The sequence below is a fragment of the Ammospiza nelsoni genome, chromosome 17, assembly GCF_027579445.1.
Source record: "Ammospiza nelsoni isolate bAmmNel1 chromosome 17, bAmmNel1.pri, whole genome shotgun sequence".
In the NCBI taxonomy this organism is placed as follows: Eukaryota; Metazoa; Chordata; class Aves; order Passeriformes; family Passerellidae; genus Ammospiza; species Ammospiza nelsoni.
The window spans coordinates 14,634,091-14,645,168 of NC_080649.1; the positions used below are offsets into that span (position 1 = coordinate 14,634,091).

The following is an 11,078-nucleotide window of genomic DNA, read 5'->3' on the forward strand; positions in this document are numbered from 1 at the left end:
AACCATTTCCTTCCATTTTCCAGTCTCTGCAGACTCCACTTTGGACAGCACTGTCCCACACAGTTATCCTTGCAGTCTCCCACTGTTCAGCCTGGAAGCTGGGAATAAACCCCTGATAAATCCCTGTGGCAGTGCCTGCTCAGGAGGGGACTCGTGCCCTCTTGTGGAAGCTTGTCCCCATCCCTGTCCCCGTCCCTGTGGTCAGTCCAGTGCAGGAGAGGAGGAGGAGCAGGGATGCTCCATCTCTATGTCCTGGGATTTGTCAGTTTTGTTTCCAAAGATCTGTGTCACCTCCCAGCCCCTCTCATGTCACCCTGCCCAGGATCCAAGGCCCTGCAGGGCTGGGGCTTCCCCAGGCTCCTTGGGATGGGCAGGAGCCTCACCTTCAGGGATGGGGTGGGTTACAGGTGGGACACCTGGAGCAGGGGCTGCATTTTGTCTCTGCCAAGCTTGGGGCAGAATTAAAGTTAAAACTGAACTGAGATCAAACCTTCTCTCCTAGCTGAAGGACCTTTTATCCATGTTTAATCCCATGGGAGAGGTCTGCAGCTCCATCCTCCTGATGTGGTCTTCATCTGCCAGGGCCTTGTGAGCACAGCTGAGTCTGGGGGCAGGAAAGCCCCAGTGGCTCTGAGGGTGAATTCCCAGCCATGGGGAGTTGGTTTTGATCATGCAGAGCCATTCTCCTTTCCTCCACAGTGAATAGGTGAAGGAGGAGCAGGAGCTGCACTCACTGCCCTCCCTGCCAAGGACAAGCCTGGCTGATGAGCTGCTCTCCTGACCAGTGCCCAAAAATCAGGATTTTGTTGTCACTGTTGCCTTTCCTGCTTGGTGCTGCTCCATGGAGCAGGACACCCCTGAGCTGTGGAGTCTTTGCTTCTTTTCTGACTGGGCCAGGATTAAATCACAAGAAGGTATTTCTTGTTGGGGCTCAGATCTTTATTAGTTCTTATCTCTGTTACAGTCTCACAAACTGTGAGTTCTGCAGCACTTCACTTTAACAAACTGAAAATGGAGCCCCATCTCTCTCTCTCTCTCTCTCTTTCTCCAAGGCCTTTTAAGGATAAACTGTCCAATTAAGAAATGACACCTAAATTATTTTTACTTTTAACCCAATAACCAACCACCCCTGATCTGCAATGTGGACTTCCTATCCAATTACACAAAACCACCCAAACCCATGCAGAAGAAACTGAAGAAGAAGGAGCAGCCTCTGCCCTAAAACCTCCATCTTGCTTTATTTGTATTACTGTATTCTAAACCCTTAAACTGTGAGTTTTCCACCCTGGGTTATTACACAGTTCTGTTCAAACTCTACACCCACAATCCCAGTTCTGCCATTCCATTCTGGAAGCTTCTCCACAGCCTCAGGTCAGTGCAGTGTTCTCCTGGGGGTCAGTGCCTGGCAGCACAGAAAGTCTGAAATTCCCACAGCCAGGGTTCCAGCACAGAGCCAGCATCTGGAGCTCCCCCATGAGCTGCTCCTCAGCCCTGTGTGCCAGGGGCCATCCATCACCAGCACTGCAGGGCTCCTGTGGCATTTGTGGAGTTCTGAAAGCCAAAACCTTTCCCATGGGACAGGGCAACAATGGTAAAACTTGTGGGTTGAGGGAAAAGACAGTTTATTAAGTAAAGTAAAAGCAAAGCAAAATAAGGAGTTAATCAGTGTTTCCCAAGGCAGACAGGTGTTCAGGCATCTCCTGGAAAGCAGAGCTCCATCATCAGTCAGGGAGCCCAACAGTGACTTGGGAAGACAAATGCCATCACTGCAAACACCTCCTTTTCTCATTCTTCCCCCAGTTTGTATTGATGAACATGTTGTCATTTAGTATTAAATATCCATTTTGAGTTTTGGGATCAGCTGTCCCAGCTGTGTCCCCTCCCAGCTCCTTGTGCACCCCCAGAATCCATGATGGTGGGGTGGAGTGAGAAGCAGGAAAAGCTGGTGACAGCAGAAGGAGCTGCTCTGGGGGCTGTTGGCATCTTCACCTGCATCCCAAACATTCAGCCAAGGCTTTGGGAAGCAGAAGGGAACAGAGCTGGCCTGTGTGTTTTACATCCCAGCTTGAACTGCTCTATTCCTTCTTGGATCAGCCCTCAATTCAAACCTTTCATGTCTGAAACCAAGAGGGAGGTAAAGATCTCAGATGCAGGAGTTTTCTGAAATCCAGACATAAGGAGCTTTATGATTTAATGTCTCTCCTTGGCCTGGAGCCCCGTGCTGGCTCCAGCCCATCCCACACCAGCATGGTGCTTCCCAGAAAGCAGCACAAGGGTGGATATTCATGTGGATTCACTCTGGAGCCATCCCTGAGTGCTCCCTCAGTGCTGCCAAGCTCTGAGCAGATGAATCCCAGCAGGCAGAGCCTCCTGGTGCCTCAGGAGAGGAGCATTCCCTGCAGAGCCAGCACCCAGCTGGGCCCCAGGGCCTCTCACTGGGCTGCTCGTGTCCTTGCAGGAGAAGCAGAAGCTGCTGGATGAGATTGAGGACCTCACTGTGCAGCTCACAGAGGAGCAGGAGAAAAAGAGGAAGATGGGGGACAAGCTGAGTCAGGAGAGGCACCAGTTCCAGAAGGAGAAGGAGTCGACGCAGGAGGTGAGTGGGGTCTGGGCCTGCCACAGCCCTGTCCCCAAAGTGTGGGAATGTGGCCTTGGCAGCCTCTCCAGAATGGGTGCCTGGAGCAGGGAGTGCTGCCTGGGCAGTGGGGAGGGCTTCAGGAGCTGAGCTGCAGCACCTCAGTGCCTTGTGCTGCTCTGGAATTCACCCAGCCTTGTCCCTGCAGGGGCTGTGCCACCCTGGCCCCTTCCCCTCCTGCAGAGGCACCTGGAGCCAGCAGGCAGGAGCAGAGGGGTTAGAGCTGAGTGCTTGGGGCTGGATCACACCCTCCCAGTGCTCCATCACCTGTGCCTGCTGATTCTGAACTGGGGGCCCAGGCAGGGCTGGCTGTGGTGGCAGGAAAGGAGCTCTGGCCCAAAGTGGAATGAGTTGTCACCGTGGTGTCACTGAGCGGACCCAGCCCTGCAGCAGAGGGAGGTGGCTGGGGGGGACCCACATTGCTGGGGGGTCTTTGCTGATGCAGACCCAAACCCAGCACCTTTGGCTCTCCAACAAGGTCCTTGCAGGGCTGTGTTCATGTGTTTCAGTAGCTCTCCTCTCCATCTCCCGCTTGCTGGGGGTGTGAGGGAGCAAGGGGAAACCAAGTTCCCCCCAGAAAGGAATTCAATCATGGAATGGTTTGGGTTGAGAAGGATCTCAAAGCTCATCTTGTTCCACCCCCTGCTATGGGCAGGGACAGCTCCCACTGTCCCAGATTGCCCCAAACTCCATCCAGCCTGACCTGGGGCACTGCCAGGGATCCAGGGGCAGCCCCTGCTGTGGCCAGCAATCCTGCTGCAGCAATCCATGAGCTGCTCCCACAGCAGCCACACCCAGAGGCTGCTGCTGGATCTGGCAGGCCTGTGACACTCAGCTGTCCCCTTGCCTTGCCCTGCAGCTCATTGAGGACCTCAGGAAGCAGCTGGAGCACCTGCAGCTCTTCAAGCTGGAGGCAGAGCAGCGCCGGGGCCGCAGCAGCAGCATGGGGCTGCAGGAGTACAACAGCAGGACACGGGAGACTGAGCTGGAGCAGGAGATCAAGCAGCTCAAGCAGGTAAGGAGGGCTGGGCTGGCAGGGACACGGTTCCCTGATGCCAAGGGAGGACCTGCAGGGCCCAGGGGCTCTCTCCCAGGGGTGGAGGGGATCCAGGAGCCCAGTCCTGGGAGAGGGAGGTTGGTGCTTTCTCAGGGACAGCAAGAGCCCTTCTCTCTCTGCTGTGCCCCCTGGATCTTCCCAGTGTTCCCATGCTTCCAGAGGTTCTCCAGGCTCTGCTGAGGTGGAGGCAGCAGCCCATGTGCTGTTCCCAGCCCTGTGTGAAAGCCCCTGTCTGCCTTTGCTGGTCTGGATCAGCTCTGAGCACCAGCTGCTCCAGCAGTGTGTGGTTTGTGTGTGTGAACAGGATAACAGGAACCTGAAGGAGCAGAACGATGAGCTCAATGGGCAGATCATCAACCTGAGCATCCAGGGAGCCAAGAACCTGTTCTCAGCCTCCTTCTCCGAGTCCCTGGCAGCCGAGATCAGCTCTGTCTCCAGAGATGAGGTATGTGCCATGAGGAGCTCACACTGCTCCTTCCTGGGTGCCTGCACCTGGCATGGCCTGGGAGGAGGGGATGTGCCCTGTTTGGCCCAGCCCATGCGCAAAATCCCCCTGAAAGCTGGCAAGAGCAGAGAAATCCCCACACAATTATCTGCAGAGCTCTCAGGACTGACCCTGCCTGCCAGCCCTCCCTGCTGGGAACAGGGGAGCTGCTCCCTGCCCATTGCTGATTCTGGCAGCTCTGCTTTGCCTGCCCTGGGACAGCCACCACGGGCTGTGTCCATCAGTCTGGAGCTGGCTGTAAACCCCTGGGAGCCAGGGCATTCCTCATGGAGATCCCAGCTCCTCCAGCACATTTTCTTCCTGAGCACCAACCAGGGGTGGCTGTGCCTGCACAAACACTGGAATTAGATCTTTAACACCTCAGGAAGTGGGGAAACACACCTGGATATTTTGGGGATCCAATGGAGATGTGATGCTCCCTGCTCTCTGCAGGGCAGCTCTCTCCATCAGGCTGAGAGCTCACAGGAGTGAGCAGAACCAGTTTTCCCCTGGCCATTTAATCAAGGTCAGGAATGTCCCAGCCAGGGATGCACAGAGCTCTGGGCAGTGCCCGGCAGTGAGCTCTCCCTCCTCTCCCTCCTCTCCCTCCTCTCCCTCCTCTCCCTCCTCTCCCTCCTCTCCCTGTGCTGCAGCTCATGGAAGCAATCCAGAAGCAGGAGGAGATCAACTTCCGCCTGCAGGATTACATCGACAGGATCATCGTGGCCATCATGGAGACCAACCCCTCCATCCTGGAGGTCAAGTAGTGCAGCCGGGAGGATTTGGTGCTCTGAGAGGATGAAGAGGGACTCCAAACGTCTTTGCACTTGATGAAGGCACAAGGAAGCCTCAGGTCGGGGAGTGACTGAGCCACGGACCAGGGAAAAGGAAAAGCAGCAGGCAGGCTTTGTTGTCTGACTGCGTTATTTCGAAGCCCTCCTGGCTGTGGAGGGGTGAAAGGGAACCTGGAGAAGGAGCTCAGGAAAGGGACACTGCAGGACGTGCCTGTGGCGCTGGGGACTGTCCCGACAGGCACCGCCCCTCCGAGGGACATGGCGATGGAAGCGCCCGCGCTGACTTTGCCCCGCTGTGCCAAAGTGTCCCTGACACACCCACCGAGCAGAGCCAGGGCAGCGCCTCCCGGACTCGCACAGGGTTGGGGTTTGCTTTTGGTTTGGGGTTTTGGTTTATTTTTTAATTAACTTAATGCAAATGGCCTCATCCAGCTGGCTCAGCCCGTCCTTGCCCCGTGCTCGGGCTGCGTGCAGAGCCCGCGGTGACAGCCCGGGGCTCTCGGGGACAGGGCGTGAGCACACTCGGTCACCTGCCTCCTTATTTATTTTTGCTGTCCGTGGCTCGGTACTGTCGGCACGTCTCGGCATCCCGGCTCTGCTCCCTCCTCCTCCTCCTCCTCCTCCTCCTCCTCCTCCTCCTCCTCCTCCTCCTGCTGCCGGGCTCTGCCGCTGAGGTGGCTCCGGGAGGAGCTGTCCCTCGTCCCCAGCTGGGGACAGGCTGTGTGCGGCACCGGGGCAAGGCTGCAGCGCCTCCGGCCGCCTCTCCTCGTCCAGGCTGGGACACGCAGCGCTTTGGAGCTGCAGTGGAGCCCCGAGGTGGCCAGCTCGCCTCCCGAAGCCTGGGGACAGTGGCCTGTGCCATTGCCAGCCGGAGCAGGGCTCTGCTGGTGATAGCTGCAGCCCTGGAGGGAGAGCCTGCTCCGGCTCCTTCCCCCGTTCCTGGGCTGGAGGAGCCCCCTCGTTCCTCATCCCTGGCACCGGCCGGGGCTGGAATCTCTGTGCCGACGGGGAGGGGAGCTGGAGAACACCAGCAGCTCCCTGGAAACAAAAGCCATGTTTACATCAGACAGCTCTGGGCGCGCTGGCACCAGCGGCCGTGGCACAGCGTGACCCGGCAGTGGCCGCTGTCCCCTCCCAGCCAGCGCCATCCCCGGCACCGGCTTCAGCCCGCCGCTCCTCTTCCTCCTGCTCCTCAGGTTTGGGAATGCCAGGACGGCCTGGAAGCAGAAGCCACAGCAGTCCCGGGGCTGCCTGCTCCCCGCAAACCCCTCCAGCCCTGGGGGTGACCCGGTGCAGGGGGACACTGTCACCACTCATGCAGGGGACAGCGGCCGAGCCACTCTGGGGCTGATCCCTGCGGGGCAGCGGGGTCAGGGTGAGCCCCAAACCCCGGGGCAGCCCCTGCACCACCCCGGCCCTCCCTCCCTGCTCCCCTCCCTGCCCCGAGGCCGCAGGAAGAAGCCACGTAATGTACATTTCCAGAGAAGCTTTGGGTGTAAATCAGTGTATACTTGGAGAGGGAAAATTTTTCTATCTTGTAGAGTAGGTATTTTTATAGAATGAAGGTTGATCCATTTTTTTAATACTTTAAAAGAAGAGAGAAATGTATCTGTGTATACACAAAAGCATATATATATATATATATATGTATAAATATATAAATATTGGAGATCTGCCTTTCTCGACTTGGGATCCTGGATCCCCAGGTCTCAAACAATCGTTTGTTTTTTCCTGTCGCTCTCACAGAGGTACTGTAACTGTAAATAAGCACCGGGGGGGAAAAAAAGTTTTAAGCAAACAAAAAGCACTGACTTGCACATTCACCATGCTTTAAAGTCCCTATGGAGAGAGAAAAACAAAAACAAAAACAAGACAAAAACTGTACATCCTGAAAATGTTCCTCTTTCCCGACCGCTATGTGAAGGAAGTCCCCCCAAAAAAGAGGCAAAAATGGTATTGTCTTAACTGATGTATCAATTCTTGTCGGATTAAAAGCTGTTACTATTCCTGCCCAGAGCCTGTTCTTCCACAGAGCATCCTGAGGATCCCAGTGCTGCTTTGGAGCATCCCAAATATCCAAGTGCTGGATCTCCAGTGGGGCTGGACTGAGTGGAAATGCTCCTGCACCAAGGAGTGCCCTGGTTTTGGGAGGAGGAGGAGGAGGATGAACGAGAAAGAATGAGGATGAGGATGAAGATGAGGATGAGGATGAAGGAGGCTGGAGCTGGCTGGAATGCCCTGATTTTGGGAGCATGAGGAGGAGGAGGATGAGGATGGAGGATGAGAATGAGGATTAAGGGAGACTGGACTTGGCTGGAATGCCCTGATTTTGGGAGGATGAGGATGAGGATGAGGATGAGGATGAGGATGAGGATGAGGATGAGGATGAGGATGAGGATGAGGATGAGGAAGGCAGGACCCCGCTGATTCCAGAGGGATCAAGGTCGGAGGGAGCCAGAATCTCCCCAGCCGGCCAAGCTGTGTGGGTGGCAATGGGGGAATTCCCTGTTCACCCTCCCGGAGGATCCAGGTGGGACCCTGGGAGCTGGTGCTGCTGCCCAGGGCCGGGGCAGGCTGGGACGGGGCTCTGGGTCCCTCCCCTCCAGCAGAACTCGGAGCTTTCCCTTCCCTCCACCCCGGGAGAGCCCCCTCGGAGCCCTCGGCTGTTCTGGACGGCTCCAAAATCCCTTAAACGCCCTCAGCTCCCTGCTAAGCTGCTCCCCACCCCTCTAAGCCTCCTCCACCCCTCCCCACCCCTTTAAGCCGCCCCAAAGGGCCTGAACGTGCAGAATCCCCTCCCAGCTCCCGCCGTGCCTCCGGATGGCTCCAGACTGTTGCTCTGAACTGCTCGGGGCAGCAGCAAAGAGCTGGGAAAGGCTCTGACACACCCTGGGAGCTCTGAAACCCCCCAGATCGCTTCAGACTGCTCAGGGCAGCACCGAGGCTCCAAAACACCCCCAGAGCTCCTCCAAAATATCCCTGATATGCTCTAAAATATCCCTGAGCTGCATAAAACGTCCCAGAGCTGCTCAAAAACGTCCCAGAGCTCCTCCAAAACACCCCTAGAGCTGCGCCAAAACATCCCAGAGCTGTCCCAAAACATCCCTGACATGATCCAAAATATCCCTAACATGCTCTAAAATGTCCCTGAGCTGCATAAAACATCCCTGAGCTGCTCAAAACCATCCCAGAGCTCCTCCAAAATGTCCCTGAGCTGCCCAAAACCATCCCTGAGCTGCATAAAACATCCCTGAGCTGCTCAAAACCATCTCAGAGCTCCTCCAAAACATCCCTGCCATGCTCCAAAATGTCCCTGAACCATCCCTGAGCTGTCCTAAGCATCCCTGAGCTGCTAAAAACCATCCCAGAGCTGTTCTAAACCATCCCTGAGCTGCCCAAAACCATCCCAGAGCTCCTCCAAAACATCCCTGCCATGCTCCAAAGTGTCCCTGAACTGCCCTAAAACATCCCTGAGCTGCTCAAAAACATCCCAGAGCTCCTCCAAAATATCCCTGAGCTGCCCAAAAACATCCCAGAGCTCCTCCAAAATATCCCTGAGCTGCCCAAAACCATCCCTGAGCTGCATAAAACATCCCTGAGCTGCTCAAAACCATCCCAGAGCTCCTCCAAAAATCCCTGCCATGCTCCAAAGTGTCCCTGAGCTGCCCTAAGCATTCCTGAGCACCTCTGAAACATCCTGGAGCTGCCCTAAACCACCTCTGAGCTGCCCTGAAACATCTCTGAGCGCGTCCAAAGCATCCCTGAGCATCTGTAAATCACCTCTGTTGCATTCCCAACTGCTCTGCACCCTCCAAGCAGCTCTAGAGTGCACCAAAGATTTCCCTAAACACCTCTGAAACTTCCTTTTGAAAATTCCTCTGAAATCTCAACCTCTCAGTCCCGAAGCTGCTCTAGAAATGGGGTAGGTAAACAGCTCTGGGGGTGTTTCTGTGCTGCTGGGTGGCTTCAAGGGGCTGTAAATCTCCTTTTTGAGCAGCTCAGGCTCTGGAAGGATGGAGCTGTGGCCATTACTGAACCACTTGAGCTGCTCAAACAGCTCTCATGCCCCTCCAACCAGCCCTGCAAGGCACCAAGATGCCAAAACTGCCTCGAAGTAGCACTTGAAGCTCTCCAAACTCTTCTAAAACTCCTCGACATAGGAGGAGTTTCAAATCCATCAAAATGGATCATAGAAAAGGTCTCCTGGCAGCTCTGAAGCTCTCCAAGCCTCCTCTGTGCAGCTGTGAAACTCCTCGAGTGCCCCAACAGCCTCCAAAAGGCCCTTGAAACTCCTCTGGACCTTCCTCATGGACCTTTCAAAAGGGTTAAAATTTTTAATAATATCTCTAAACTCAGTTTGCAACTACCCCAAACCCCCTCTGAATGACATCAGAGGGGCACAGGCAACCCTAAAACAACTCAAAAACTCATAAAAAAATAATCAGAGCTGCTCCAAAGCACTCCAGCTCTTCTGCACTTCCCCTGAAAAGGGCTCTGAATGGCTTAAAACCTCTCCAGCCTTTTCAAAGCTGCTCCAGAAAAGTCCCAAAGCTCTGAAGGTCTCTGCATTCTTCAGAACAGCTCCAGAGCTGCTCCCAGCCCAGCTCCAGCCCTTCCACCCAGCTGGGGGAGCTGAGCATGGTGACAAAGCTCCAGGGCTGGGGACAGGTCGGGCCACTCATGGCCAGAGGGACCTGGAGGGGCTGGAGCGGATCCAGAGAAGGGAACAGAGCTGGGAAGGGGCTGGAGCACCAGGAGGGGCTGAGGGAGCTGGGAAGGGGCTCAGCCTGGAGAAAAGGAGGCTCAGGGGGGACCTTGTGGCTCTGCACAGCTCCTGACAGGAGGGGACAGCAGGGAACAGGGACAGGACAAGGGGGAACAGCCCCAAGCTGGGCCAGGGGAGGTTTAGGTTGGATATTGGGAATATTCTTTCATGGGAAGGGTGATCAGGCACTGGCACAGCTGCCCAGGGCAGTGGTGGGGTCACCATCTGAAGACATTGATGTGGCACTTGGGGACATGGGTGTGCAGTGCTGAGGGGTGCTTGGACTTGATGATCTCAGGACTTTCCCAACCACAACATTCCTGTGGTTCCATGGGCCAGTGACACTTCTGAACATCCCCAAAGCCTGGCCATGACCAAGGCCACCACTCTCATGTCCCACATGCCTGGTCCCTGCCCTGTGTCTCCACATCAGGGCTGGGCCTAGCAGGGCTCTGTGGCCGTGTCCCTGTGTCCCACCTGGGGCAGGAAGGGATTGCTGTGGGTGCTGCAGGGATTGCTGTGGGTGCTGCAGGGATTGCTCTGGGTTCAGAATGGATTGCTGTGGGTGCTGCAGGGATTGCTGTGGGTGCTGCAGGGATTGCTGTGGGTGCAGGGATTGCTGTGGATGCAGGGATTGCTGTGGGTGCAGGGATTGCTCTGGGTGCAGGGATTGCTGTGGGTGCTGCAGGGATTGCTCTGGGTGCAGGGATTGCTGTGGATGCAGGGATTGCTGCGGGTGCTGCAGGGATTGCTGTGGATGCAGGGATTGCTGTGGGTGCAGGGATTGCTGTGGGTGCTGCAGGGATTGCTGTGGGTGCTGCAGGGATTGCTCTGGGTTCAGAATGGATTGCTCTGGGTGCAGGAGGCATTTCCAGCTCCTTCCCCTTCCCCATCTGCAGCCGGCCGCGGGCCGGGGCTGGGCTGGGGTTAACCCTTGGCAGCCGGGTTGGGGGGAGCAGAGCCCCAGCCCTGGTTTGGGGGGCAGCCCCAGGGATGCTCCAGGCGCTCCAGCAGGGGACGAGCCGCGGGCAGGGTCACACCGGAGGGGGTGACACTCCAGCAAGGACCCCACACCCAGCGGGGACACAGCGACATCAGCCCTGCCTGTTCCAGAGCGTTTTCCTCCTCTTGCTCCAAGCTGGGAATTCCTGGTGATGCAGAACTGGGGAGGACAGGCTGCTGGAAGCCCCCTGCCCCTGGAGCCTGCCCCCAGCCTGGCCAGGGTCCCTCCCCGCCTCTCCGGCACCTCCATCCCGCCCGGTATCCTCCAGCCCCCCCCAGCCTTGCTGGGATCCCTCCGGCCTGGCCAGGAGCCCCCCGGCTCTCCGGGCCCCCCAGGCTGC

General features: G+C 56.6%; 1 protein-coding gene across 3 annotated transcripts in view; it reads left to right on the plus strand.

The window, feature by feature from the left end:
• Nucleotides 1-5,598, plus strand: part of RAB11FIP3 (RAB11 family interacting protein 3) — an 80,902-nt gene extending 75,304 nt beyond the window's left edge. For all 3 annotated transcript variants that reach the window (XM_059484445.1, XM_059484446.1, XM_059484447.1), the window contains 4 exons: nt 2,459-2,596; nt 3,495-3,650; nt 3,997-4,137; nt 4,830-5,598. In XM_059484445.1, the coding sequence (XP_059340428.1) occupies nt 2,459-2,596; nt 3,495-3,650; nt 3,997-4,137; nt 4,830-4,943 (549 nt within the window). In that variant the 3' untranslated portion in view covers nt 4,944-5,598. The remainder of the gene's footprint in view (nt 1-2,458; nt 2,597-3,494; nt 3,651-3,996; nt 4,138-4,829) is intronic.
• Nucleotides 5,599-11,078: the final 5,480 nt, after the last annotated feature.